Source organism: Mustela lutreola, chromosome 2 (genome assembly GCF_030435805.1).
Source record: "Mustela lutreola isolate mMusLut2 chromosome 2, mMusLut2.pri, whole genome shotgun sequence".
Taxonomy (NCBI): Eukaryota; Metazoa; Chordata; class Mammalia; order Carnivora; family Mustelidae; genus Mustela; species Mustela lutreola.
The window spans coordinates 118,437,077-118,451,124 of record NC_081291.1 but is presented as its reverse complement, the minus strand read 5'-3'; the positions used below and the strand labels follow the sequence as shown (position 1 = coordinate 118,451,124).

General features: G+C 46.4%; 1 protein-coding gene across 3 annotated transcripts in view; it reads right to left on the bottom strand.

Moving 5' to 3' along the window:
* Positions 1-13,752, bottom strand: part of MCF2L2 (MCF.2 cell line derived transforming sequence-like 2) — a 254,225-nt gene extending 240,473 nt beyond the window's left edge. The window contains exon 1 of one of the 3 annotated variants that reach the window (XM_059163358.1): positions 12,508-13,752. In XM_059163358.1, the coding sequence (XP_059019341.1) occupies positions 12,508-12,583 (76 nt within the window). In that variant the 5' untranslated portion in view covers positions 12,584-13,752. The remainder of the gene's footprint in view (positions 1-12,507) is intronic. The other 2 variants (XM_059163355.1, XM_059163356.1) reach the window with 2 other exon arrangements.
* Positions 13,753-14,048: the final 296 nt, after the last annotated feature.

Genomic DNA, 14,048 nt, shown 5'->3' with positions numbered 1-14,048 from the left:
AAGGCAGTGGGCCCTGGAATATAGCCCAAAGAAAGAAGCAGTACAGTGCACAAAGGGAGTGGTTTCTATTTTGCCCAGAGCTAGCCCTTAAAACTGTCCAAGTATTTCATACTCTTACTGATTCTTTTTTTTTTTTAAAGATTTTATTTATTTATTTGACAGAGAGAAATTACAAGTACACTGAGAGGCAGGCAGAGAGAGAGAGAAGGAAGCAGGCTCCCTGCTGAGCAGAGAGCCCAATGCGGGACTCGATCCCAGGACCCTGAGATCATGACCTGAGCCGAAGGCAGCAGCTTAACCCACTGAGCCACCCAGGCGCCCAGTACTCTTACTGATTCTAAAGGTTGAAAGTGCCTTCCAAGTTACCACACTTGTTCTGAGAGGTGAGTGCACAGCTTAAAGCCCTCTGCTCTGAGGACTTCCTCCCCAATCCAAGACCAAACAAATTTCTGAACCCACAGCTGATACGATCAGAAATGTCTAAGTTTCCTCTGAGCTGGGCCAACCAGGCTCTCCAGAAAGAGACTATGTACAGACAGATCCAGAGACTGAGAATCAGTTAGTGATTTCTCTAGATCTGGAAGGGGATCTGGCCGGAGTGACCATGTGGAGTCCATACTCATTGATAAAAGAACAGAGGGCTAGTCTGCAGAGAGAAGCAGAAGAATGTTACAGACACCATAGAGAAGCAGAGACCAGACTAGGTAACATCAGGGAGAGATGCCCAGCCACCTCAGTTCTCCACTGTACATCTTGTTGATGAGGCCCATGGAGCTTCCTATTTTGAGGTTCCCATACTCCACAGCCTGGAGAGTATGGAACACTTGAGTAATAGTGCTCAGGAGTTCAAATTCTGGAGCCAAATCTGTCTGAGTTGAAAGCCTGGCCTTGCCACCACTAGCAGAGTGCTACAAAACAAACTATTTTGTCCTTTGTTAATCTGAATTAAATATACACATCTTTAGTAACATCAGTGTGTTAAATTCCAAAATCTCTAAAGCTTATTATAATCATTATTGCCTGTTAGTAAGAAATAAGTGCTTGAATTCAGCAAGTCTACGATAATGAGATAGTCTTGCTTTTTAGATTCATTAAAATCAATCAATTCCTACCTTTTAAAATAAGCAGAAAGATAACCTACACCCATTTGGGATGAGCTAGTCCATGGTGCCAGACTAGGCTCAAGGCTCTCTGGCTGGGCCATACTCACTAACATCTAGAGGGAAACAGACATGACAACAGCCTTACCCTTCAGGAAAAATCCCAAGAGAAGCAGGACCATTTCCATTTTGATCCTCAATGATTTCAACTATCCTGGCAGAGATTTTTACATTAGCTACATTAATTATTAATTCAGCAGAAATTTCAGACTACTTGATGCCTTTTTTAAAAATAAGAAACACAGATGGGCCTTTATAGCACAAATGTAGGCCCCTGGCCAAGGCAGGCCAAGGGAGGCCGTATTTAGGGGGCCAGGCATCCGATAACTGTGCCTAATACCCATGATTCCTGGACAAGAGAGATCCCTGTGCTTAGCTAGTTCCTGGATAATAGATGGGAGGAAGCATTTTCATCCAGCTGAGCACTCTTTTTTTTTTTTTTTTTTTTTTGACAGACAGGGATCACAAAGTAGGCAAAGAGGCAGGCAGAGAGAGAGAGGAAGGGAAGCAGGCTCCCCACTGGGCAGAGAGCCCAATGTGGGCTCGATCCCAGGACCAATGTGGGGCTCGATCCCAGGACCCAGGACCCGGGGCCTGGGGCCATGACCCGGGCTGAAGGCAGAGGCTTTAACCCACTGAGCCACCCAGATGCCCCCAAGCTGAGCACTCTTAAAAGTGAACTGCAGTTTTTTTTAACATCCAAGATCCCCACCACCTGGGAAAACAAAAAGGAAAAATTTTGAGACCCAATTTACTAACATAGTTTGCAAAGTTCCTAGTAGCTTGCCTGTAACAATACTGTGATGAAAGGAGGCTCTGTGAATGAAGCACATTTTCCCTGTGAAATATACATAAGGTGAAAAGCCAAGGAGACATTCTGCTTTCCCCCTGGAACTCAGAATGTTGGAAAAGAGTGCTCACTCTTACCCTGACACCAAGAAAAAGCCAGATAAACTACAAAATTATAACCTGTCCAGAACCTATATAAACAAATAAAAAGAAATCACCTAAAAGATTTAAATGAATTGTGGAAGGTTTTAAGTATGGGCTAACATGAGCCGGGATGTAAGGGGAGCTCCTAGCTACCTGCAGGCTCTTCTCCCTAGAGTGGTTGCAGGCCGGGAGTCTGGAGAGAGCCTCGGGGGGGGGGGGGGGGGGGCAGACCAGGAGGAGAGGAGATGCCCAGGAAAAGCTTATTTCTCCCTGTGGAAAAAGCCTTCAGATGCGGGGGGGTGGGGGGGCATGAGGGAGGGGTTTAGCAGCCCTTTAACTGGACTCTAGGGTACAGGTGAAGACCCACTGCAGCTTGAAGAAGATTAAAAGAAAACAAATAAAAATCCCTACTTCTGGGGGAGGCATAGAAAACTCTCCCAAAGAATGTCTGCCCAAAAATCTGGTTCAAATTATTTTAAAGCCCCTGCAAACACAGCCCAGCTCCAGTGAGTCATGAGACTTCATTCCGTACCTACAGCAGTGACAGAATGTGGAGCAGCAGCCCCTCACTACATGATGGCTTCACCATCTCCAAAGCACACTGCATAGGAGGCAGGCTCTTCAGGGACTCTGCCTTTCTCTCCAGCATCTCTGGACAGCCCTGGCTCATCCCAAAGCAAGAGGCAAGGACAGGGGCTGATCCTCAGGAGAAGGACACACGCTTCCACCCTCCTCAAGGCTGCTGTTCACAATTGCTGCTGCTGTCACAGTGAAGGCCCGGAGTCCGGAGGCCTTCTCAGAACCTCTGCCACCGCTGCCTCCCTTCCTCAGCTGTGCTGGCCCCACTGCTTCATCCTGCAGGCATCCTTTTTTCAACCTGTGCCCTGCAGAGCAAGCTTGCACCACTCGGGTTGCAGTTTCTAGTGAGTACTAGGGGCCTACGAGTAGAGTACTCCTCTTGACTAGACTAGAGGGTCAATAAAACACTCCTTCTCATGCTTCTCCTGCTAGTCCATAAAGCAAACAATTGAAGTCATTCTATACTCATGGAGTCTCTTTTGCTACAGTCCTCAAAGGATTTCTGTTTAACTACTTTCACTACATAGGATCATTCCAAATTGTAAAATAAACAGAGGGACTGATAAAAGTATCACCCTACATTAGAGATGAGGAAATTCAGGGAATAAAGACATCTTTTCCATCCAATTAACATGTGATTCTTGATCTCCTATAATGGGTTTAATTTAGCCTACCAGGCCATTAAGCAATCTTAGTTGGGATTTCTACCCTTAAGTAAGACATGCCTATGCTATTACATAAGACTTGAGAACATGTCCAACCAACAACTAAAATATATATCAGTACTTGGAATAAAAAGGAAAAATCCAAGCTAGACTGTAGTCAAATGCTCAAAAACACATATGAGAGGGATACCAACTATTATAGGCATTCAGAAAAGACAGGGAGGCTGGCCTGGCCTGGCCCATCCCGTGAAGGGCTCCTGGGAAGGCCAGGCTTTAGGGAAGCCCTGGAGATTCAGACAAGCAGGCAGAGTACTGCTGGTAAGAGTAATCACAAATGGTGGGGCGTCTGGGTGGTGCAGTGGGTTAAAGCCTCTGCCTTCGGCTCAGGTCATGATCTCAGGGTCCTGAGATCAAGCCCTATATTGGGCTCTCTGCTCAGCAGGGAGTCTGCTTCCCCCTCTCTCTCTGCCTGCCTCTCTGCCTACTTGTGATCTCTGTCTGCCAAATAAATAAATAAAATCTTTTTAAAAAAAAAGAAAAAAAGAGTAATCACAAATGGGACCTAGACAGAAGAAAGGGAGACCCAGGGAGGCTAGCAGGTGGGTGGACCTAAACGAGGATGTTTTCCAATCACTCAAATAGAACAAACAAAAGAAAGAGCTTTTTCATGAACAGTGCCAAGTACGGAGCCAAACCTCAGGATATACAGATGACTCAGACATCTCCCTGTCCTCGGGGAGCAGACAATGGGATGGCGAGGCAGAAATCCTTCCCCAATACCAAATTAACATAAAAACCCAGCTTTTTAAAAAAATTACTTTCAAGCAGCAGTAAGAATTTTTGCCTTGGTATAATAGAACATAAACTTTGAAATCAGATCTGACAGATCCTGACTCTCTATCTCTTGTAACACGATGGCTTTAAGCAAATTACTGAACTTGTTTTTTAATTTGCAGTTTTGACATCTTCAAAATGAAAGTAATAACGCCTACTTTCCAGAGCTGTAAAGATACAGAAGCATACATGAAAACTAACTAACAATCAATAAATTTAGCCAATATTTCTAAACAGTTGAAGTTGAAACACTTCTTCTTGGACTTTCTAGTTTCTTGCTTGAAATCTGTGCCTTTGGTTAGGTTGTTAACTCCACAGGCTTTTTCAAGGTCAGACCGTGTAGAATTCTGGTCTGGAAGCCAGCAGTGAACTGAAGGACTAAAGCTTTAGTAGTGCAACTGTTGAAAGCAGATCAGACTCCCTGGCTAATAAGCTCAGTCACAACCTGCAGACACTCTGGAAATAGAAGCCATCATGATGGGAGAGGTCCTCTCCAAGACTAGGAGGAAGAACGCTTGCTGGTAGCAATACTCCCCTCTCCTGTGTTTTTATAACCTGCTACCACCAGTGGGAAGACATTAGGGTGTCTCAAGGGCCAAGAGTCAGGTAATCGGGTTCTGCTTCTGAGTTTTGCTTTTGGCACTACAAAGGAGAAAGCAGAGAGGTGGCCCCAGATAGTGAGAACATACTTTTCTCTAAAGCAACATGTCAGGATTAGCCTTCAGCCCCCTGGAACAGCCTCCCACAAGAAGGTGGGTGCCAAGAGGAAGAGAAGGACACTGATGGTGCCTATGATGTACTAGGACAAAAAACAAAGTAGATAAGCTGTCCTTGTATGTAAAGCCATTCTCATTATCTCTGCTTCTCCAGTTTCTCCCTCCAACAGAATGAGGCATTCACAAGGCACTATTTACACATTCATCTTCTACCAATCCTGTGAGATGGGGATTATCTGCATTTTACATGTGAGGGAACCAAGACTTGAAGGGAAAGTAATGGGCTAAAGCTGTTTGCTGGCAAAGACTGTGCAGTCTTAGTTCACATCTGGAAAGGCACGAATCATCACTGACATTCTCCACATTAGAAAAGATGGTCACCTCCAGAGTCAATATTGTCTAGACAATGATTCTAAGAAATCCTAATACAATGAATGACCATTTTCTATAACATGGATTGTGGTTATTATCATGACAACATTTTCGTTAATACATGCTTGGTGCCCTTCACCAAAATCCGGCATTTCAGATCATAAACACAATGGCATACATTCAGTCTTTAGATCGCCACTATGTATCTGAGTAACTCCTATGCTTGACACAGGTTACCAAAAAAATGAAATTCCACTATTCTTCCTACTATCCCAATATGAACAACTCAAAGGCATAAGTCACAATACACATCACCAGTGCTCGGTGGAGCAATGAGGTAGCTAGTCTCCAAGGTGGCATATGTGACAGCAGAAAAACTCCTTCAAACCATGCCCCCACCCCCAAGATATCTGCATCCTAATGCCCAGACACTGTAGGTCAGGTTACATGGCAAAGAGAATTAAAGTTGCAGATGGAATGAAGGCTGCTAAGCAGCTGACCTTAAAATAAGGAAGGCCAGGGTAATCCCAAGAATCCTTAAAAATGGAAGACAAAGACAAAAGAGAAAAAAATGGAGATGGAGATACGAGAAAGACTAGCCAGATGTTGCTGGCTTTGGAGCAAGATGGAGGAAAGGGGCCACAAGCCTAGAAATGCATGCAGCTTCTAAAAGCTAGAAAAAGCAAGAGAAAGGATTCCCCACAGCACCTTCAGAAAAGAATGCTGCCCTGGCTGACACCTTGATTTCAGCCTGGTGAGACCTGTCTCAATGTCTGAGCTACAGAACTGTAATAAAAAGAATTTGTGCTGTTTTAAGCCAATAAGTTTGGGGTGATTCAATACCGGACTTCAAGCTCTATTACAAAGCTGTCATCAAGACAGCATGGTACTGGCACAAAAACAGACACATAGATCAATGGAACAGAATAAGAGAGCCCAGAAATAGACCCTCAACTCTATGGTCAACTAATCTTCGACAAAGCAGAAAAGAATGTCCAATGGAAAAAAGACAGCCTCTTCAATAAATGGTGCTGGGAAAATTGGACAGCCACATGCAGAAAAATGAAATTGGACCATTTCCTTATACCACACACGAAAATAGACTCAAAATGGATGAAGGACCTCAATGTGAGAAAGGAATCCATCAAAATCCTTGAGGAGAACACAGGCAGCAACCTCTTCGACCTCAGCTGCAGCAACGTCTTCCTAGGAACATCGCCAAAGGCAAGGGAAGCAAGGGCAAAAATGAACTATTGGGATTTCATCAAGATCAGAAGCTTTTGCACAGAAAAGGAAATAGTTAACAAAACCAAAAGACAACTGACAGAATGGGAGAAGATATTTGCAAACGACATATCAGATAAAGGGCTAGTGTCCAAAATCTATAAAGAACTTAGCAAACTCAACACCCAAAGAACAAATAATCCAATCAAGAAATGGGCAGAAGTCATGAAGAGACATTTCTGCAAAGAAGACATCCAGATGGCCAACAGACACATGAAAAAGTGCTCCACATCACTTGGCATCAGGGAAATACAAATCAAAACCACAATGAAATATCACCTCACACCAGTCAGAATGGCTAAAATGAACAAGTCAGGAAATGACAGATGCTGGCGAGGATGCAGAGAAAAGGGAACCCTCCTACACTGTTGGTGGGAATGTAAGCTGGGTGCAACCACTCTGGAAAACAGCATGGAGGTTCCTCAAAATGTTGAAAATAGAACTACCCTATGACCCAGCAATTGCACTACTGGGTATTTACCCTAAAGATACAAATGTAGTGATCCGAAGGGGCACATGCACCCTAATGTTTATAGCAGCAATGTCCACAATAGCCAAACTATGGAAAGAACCTAGATGTCCATCAATAGATGAATGGATAAAGAAGATGTGGTGTATATATACACAATGGAATACTATGCAGCCATCAAAAGAAATGAATTTGCCATTTGCGATGACGTGGATGGAATTAGAGGGTATCATGCTTAGCGAAATAAGTCAAGCAGAGGAAGACAACTATCATATGATCTCCCTAATATGAGGAAGTGGAGATGCAACATGGGGGGTTAAGGGGGTCGGAGAAGAATAAATGAAACAAGATGGGTTGGGAGGGAGACAAACCATAAGTGACTCTTAGTCTCACAAAACAAACTGAGGGTTGCTGGGGGGAGGGGGTTTGGGGGGGTGGGGTTATGGACACTGGGGAGGGTATGTGCTTTGGTGAGTGCTGTGAAGTGTGTAAACCTGGCGATTCACAGACCTGTACCCCTGGGGATAAAAATACATTATATGTTTATAAAAAATAAAATTAAAAAATTTCAAAAAAAGTTTGGGGTGATTTATCATAGCAGCCATGGAAAATGGATACGGCAACTAACACTTCCACCCCTCATGGTGGGGCATGCGGATCCTGCCATCAGGAATAAGAACTTGTGCCTCCTCCCCTTGAATGTGGGCTGGGCCTGGGACCACCCCAACAAAAAGAACTTGGAAGTGACTTCACAGAACTTCAAGCCCAGTGATCAAGAAGTCCTGGCAGCTTCTGCTTCATCCCCATCAGAGACCTGAGCTTTGAGGTAAGAAGTCTAGACTACCCTGCTGGAAAACGGCCACATGAAGAGGACCTGGAAGATGAGATGCCACCATGGAAAAAGAGACCACATGAGGGTACACCAAGACGCCATCCACACAGCCCCAGCTACTGCCCCAGTTGCCATCTGATTACAAATGCTTAGGGGGATCAGCTTGTCGGGTATTTTGTAAATCACAAAAAGGTATGAAATTTTGTCAAATAACTTTTCTGTCACTATTGAGATGCTTATGAAGTTTTTGTTCTTTAGTCTACTGATAAGGTGTACGACACCAATTGATTTTCAGATGTTAAATCAGCCTTGTGTGCCTGGGATAAACCATATATGGTCATGGTGTATAATCCTTTTTATATGTTGCTGGATTTGGTGCTAGTATTTTGTTGAAGCTTTTCATATCTACATTCATAAGAGATACTGGCCTATAGTTTTCTATTCTTATAATATCTTCGTATGATTTTGGTATTAGGGTAATACTTGCCTGATAAAATGAGAAGTGCTCCCTCCTCTTCTATTGTTGAGAAGGGTTGTGAATTGGTATTTATTCTTCTTTAAATGTTTGGTAGAATTTGCCAGTGAAGCCATCTGGTGTTTTACTCTTTTTTTGATACTGAAATTCTGTAAATGAACCAACGTGATTCTATGGTCTAGAAAAAAGGGAAAAGGATATTCCTACCGCGTACTGCATGGGTTAAACACGTCTGGACACTTTCCACATGTGAGATGCATATTTTTTGCAGGTATCCAACAAACTAACAAAATTCAAAGGAGGTCCCCACAGTGAATGACATCATATGAAGAACATTTAAGGGGCTTAATGTTTACTTAAAAATTGGATTTAGGAAGCAAGTCTATAAACACTTCAGAATTGCCCTTAAAAAATTAAAAAAAAAATTTTTTTTAAACCTGCCTGGCATTAGTCAATACTCAAAGTCCATCCCAAGGCACAACAAATCATTCATTTATTCAACAAACACTTATTCTGCATTTCCTTAGAGGGAGGCTGTTAGGTAACAACAGACTGGTAATGTCAAGTCTAGGAGCAGAGATAAGACAACCACACAAAAACCAACCAACCATAATAACACAAGGGAGAGAATGAGAGGTGTTATGAGAGTAGAACAAAATCTACTTTGGAATTCAGAGGCAGGAGTCTTTATTTCCCACTGGCAGAATCAGAGATACCTGGAGAAGGAAGCATTGAGTTGAGCTTGAAAGGTGTTTACTATTTTTGTGTGGAGAAATATATTAAGGGGTCATTCCAGGTGGAGAGAAAGCAGACACAAAAATTTAGAGGCGGTGGGGCGCCTGGGTGGCTCAGTGGGTTAAGCCTCTACCTTTGGCTCAGGTCATGATCCCAGGGGCCTGGGATCGAGTCCCACATAGGGCTCTCTGCTCAGAAGGGAGCCTGCTTCTCCTCATCTCTCTCTCTGTCTGTCTCTCTGCCTATTTGTGATCTCTCTCTCTGTCAAATAAATAAATAAAATCTTTTTAAAAAAATTTAGAGGCGGAAAGAGAGTCAGACAATATAGTGGAACAAAGCTAAAGAAAGAAGAGTAAAGAGTAAAGAAGAGTAAAAAAATGTAAAAGAAGTAAAAGGAGCGGGGGGGGGGGGAGGTTGGGGTACCAGGTGGTGGGTACTATAGAGGGCACGGATTGCATGGAGCACTGGGTGTGGTGAAAAAATAATGAATACTGTTTTTCTGAAAATAAATAAATTTAAAAAATTTAAAAAATTTTACATAAAAAAGAAGTAAAAGGAAGGTAAAAGAAGAATAAAGAAACATACATGTAAAAATATTAATTATTAGGGGATAAAAACCAGAAGAGTGCCAAATAAAGTACAAAGAGCTCATACTCCAAGCTACAGAGAATGACAATGTAGAGGTATAATTAAAGGTTTTAGGGGGTGCCTAGGTGGCTCAGTTGAGCATCTGCTCCATCTCCTAGATGGAGGTCCCTCTTCCTCTTCCCCTCCCCCTGCTCATACTGTCTCTCCCTCTCTCAAATAAATAAGGGTTTTAGAAAATACAAATGCTGTGTGTTTATTCCTGGTATAAGTTGGAGGCAAACAAAGAAGAGGCAGAAGACTTAGACAATGGTTAGTTAGGAGGAATGAAGTCCTGAAGCGGGTCACAGGAAGGTCTCAGTGGGAATGGACATTAGGAGAGAGACCCATGAGATTATTTCAGAAACTGAATCAACAAATTCCAGATCTGAATTGTCAAATCTAAGATACTGTGAAAGCAGAGCAGAGGAAGAACTGGCTGGGGGCACAGAGGTGGCAGAGTGAATATGGAAGCACAGTGTTATTACCCAGCTGAGTGTTTAGTATAGAACGAGGGAGTGTTCTCACCATAGTCTTGCTCCCAGCACTTCTCAACCCTCTCCCAACTCATCACACCCCTCAGGCTGCTCAGCAAGAAAATGCCTGAAAAGAACAGTCAAACACTGAGCCAATCCACTCTCGCAGATGCTAGGTTACTCAGTGAGACTGGTTACTCAGTGAGACTCTCCATGAAGGTAAAGGCTGGCTGCCCCCTCAATCAGATCCCCAGACAGACATCTAGACAGTTGCCTTCTGGTCCTAAGCCCACCATTCATTACCTCTGAAATCTTAAAAGATGTACTAAGTCTCAATTTTTTCATTTGTAACACAGGGATGATAATCTATTTCACGGGTTTGTGAGATTACAGGAGTATACGGAACACTGCGAGACACACAAATGCCAGAGGTCATGAGAAGCTCTCTGACAGCAGAAACTACAACAAATTCATGTCTGTATCCTTCATGGAACTCTAGAAAAAGGAGCAAGATAGGCGAGAAAATACCAGAGCCTGGGCCCCACAGGCAGCCTGGCGTTCACCAAGGAATACTGCCTACCAGATCTTTGAGAAGATCCCACATCCAGAGAAATAAGTGGAACCTTAATAATCATCTACATCTACCTCCTCCCTTAACAGATGGGAAGTTTCATGCTGAGAGAGGCCCAGTGATCTGTCCAAGGTCTTTAGTGGCATATGGGAATATGAACAATAACACATTACATTTTAGATGGTGCTTTTACCCGTATCAGCTTACAAATAGGCTTCGAGCTGGGTGGGAAAGAATTCTTAAGATTCCCATTTTTAGCCTGAGGCTGAATGACTTGTCCAGGAAGGATTCAAATCCAGACAGTCATACCCCCCAGTCCACGGCTCTTTCCCTACACAGCAACTGCACACACGCACAATTTCAAGCAAAATCATTTCAGCATTCAATATATTTCAAACTCCAAATTCTGTTTGTTTCATCCTGCCTCCAGCAACATTTGACATTCAGCCTTCCCTAGTAGGATTCTAACGACCTTCTGTCTTTTTTTTTTTTTTTTAAGATTTTATTTATTTATTCTACAGAGAGAGATCACAAATAGGCAGAGACGCAGGCAGATAGAGAGGAGGAAGCAGGCTCCTCGCTAAGCAGAGAGCCCAATGTGGGTCTCGATCCCAGGACCCTGGGATCATGACCTGAGCCGAAGGCAGAGGCTTTAACCCTCTGAGCCACCCAGGCGCCCCACGACCTTCTGTCTTAAAGAAAAACCAGTTCCACAGCCACGCTGGCACCAGAAATTTTTTTTTTTAATGAATCATCAAAACTGGGTTTTTCCAGATAAATCATCTTCACAAAGTATATCCCCACATGTGTATCATTCAAGATGTATATCATTATTGCACTAAATACATTGGATTAGGGTGCTCAAAGAGCAACAAAACCCATTAATTGAAGCAATATATAATATATAAGTACTAAGAAGGCAGTTTTAGCAAATGGGCAGAACACTGAAGTAAAGACTTCCAGAGTTTAAAACTAATTTGCATTATGGAAGGTTCTCAACATTAAGGGACCAACATTGAAAATTATGCCGATAATTCTAGTCATCTGCATCCAAAGAATCTCTACCTGAATGTGTTTTTATGTGAGGGAAGAAAATGCTAAGAAGCAATCCACGTACCACTGTCTCAATGCCCTCTTTACTGAACAGGGCCTGTCCTCCCACCACAATCCTTATTGCAGGAGCAAGGCATGCATGTTCTGCTGCCCTGTTTTAACTCAACGGAAGAGGATTAACACGGCTCAGTCTCCTAAAGGCTGCACTGGCTTGTCATCCGGGGATCACCACAAGTGCGCGGACACCTCCAGGAGCTAGTTTCAACGCGCGCGGGCGCCAGGCTGCGTACCCTCCACCGTAACCTGCGTTTCACTACGCAGGCTTGTGGACAAGCCTCCGCGGCAGGCAGTAGTTTCTGCAAAGCACCTGCACTCGCTCAAGTTCCCTCTCCTTCTCGTTATCTCATAAACGGCGACACAACTCCCCACCCCCGCCGGGTCAGCGCGGGTAACGGATCCTAACAGCCCAGCAGCCCTCAAGGGACCAGGCACCTGCCTGGTGAAGGCACCGGCCCCGCCGGGCGTGGAGAAAGAACCCCAGGGATGCCTGGCACTGGCCGCCCCCCGCAGCAGCGAGGCCGAGACGCCCGGCCCGCACCCCACCGCCTTCCCACGCAGGGCGCTGCCGGGGGGCTGCCAGTGCCGGCGAGCGCAGGGAGGAGACCCGCCCCAGAGACTACGCCCCCACCTCCATTAATAAAATGCAAGGGGCAAAGAAGCTCCATTTACCGACATGAGTGATCACTGTGGCCAGTCGCCGGCTGAGCTCCTGGGGGGCCATTTCTTCCTGTAACCAAAACCGCATTTCACCGAAAAGCCACTCAGTGTGTAAACAAAACAAAGCAACACGTAAGTGTTCCTGCGGCTGTCACGGATGGTGTTTCAAAGACATCTCCTCCCGAGGATGCGCTGCCCTCACGCTCTTCCTCGCTCTCTTCAGGCACGAAACGAGTCCCTCCCAGCCCAGGCCAACTTTGCTGGGCCGCTCGGCCAGCCACGCCCTTCAGGGGATTGTCTCAAAGACTAAAATCCAGCAGCTTTCCCAACGTAACGTCTGGCTTTCGGGGAGAGGGAAATGGCAATTGTGGACGTAAGAAAAACAAGTCGCCCCAAATCCCGCTGAAACTGCGCGTCGGGCTGCCCCGGCCGAGGGAGCGCCCCGCTCTCTGGCTTTGCTGTCCCGGTGGGTCGGATCTTCGGCGCCGCCTTCCGGTGGGGTGAGGAAAAAGGCTGCTCCGCCGGTACGCGGAGGGAGCTCGGAGCCTGCGCGCACAGGGTGGAGGAGCGGGAGGCGCTGGAGGAGCCCAGGAGCCGAGGAGCTGAGGAGGGGAGGAAGGGAGGGCGGAGGCGGCGGGCGGCCCGAGGACCCTGCTCCTCCGCGCCAGCCGCCTCACGCCCCGCGGCGCGCCCAGCGCTCCCGCCTCCACGCCCACGGCTCCCCCGCCTCCGGGAGCGCGCACGCGCCCGAGCGCCGTCTCTTGCCAGGTGGAGAGCTGCGCCCCTGGCCCTGCGCGGAGCCCGCGGGAGTGGGTCGACTCACGGCGCGTCCTCGCAGCTTTTGGGGAGAGGAGACAGCGATTTAGAAGCTCCTGCTGGTACCGGGGGTCTGAGCACCTGCCTCGGCTCCCCTCCTTGCCTGCCAGGTGCCTGCAGAGTGGCCGAAGCGAGGAGGGGGCTGACGGGGAGAGGCGCAGCCATCCCGCCGGGCCGGCTGCTCGCACGGCCGCCCCTACCCCAGGGCTTGTCTCGCGCGGTAATCGGCTTGCGCTGGACGCACCTGCCCTCGGAGCCGGGAGCGCGGGCTGTGCGCCGACAGGGCTGGGCACGCATGTGCGCACACCCATCTCCGCCGTATGGGCCTTTTCCTTTGTGCAGCTACTCCAGGGCGCCACCGCTCCGTCTGCCACGGTCAGGCGCGCCGAGGCTCCATCCTAACAAGGCTCTGGCAGAGACCCCACGCGGGGCTCTCCTCCCTGTCAGCCCCGGGAGCGTCTTCTCTGGGCCGCTCTCCCGCAGCAGTCGACGTCCTGCAGCTTCCTCAGATGGCCCCAGATACTACCTGACGGGTAGCGAAAGACTAACCCCGTGCCGCAGAACTCCACAGCCAAAGCCTAAGCAAACGCGAATCGGATCAGGTTGTTCCTCAACCCATTCTACAACAGGGGACCCTGAGGATCTGGTCGCAAGAATGCCACGACCATCACAACTTCTTTTTTCCCCGCAGAATTAAGGCTTTGTGTGTGTGTGTGTGTGTGTGTGTGTGTGTTGTA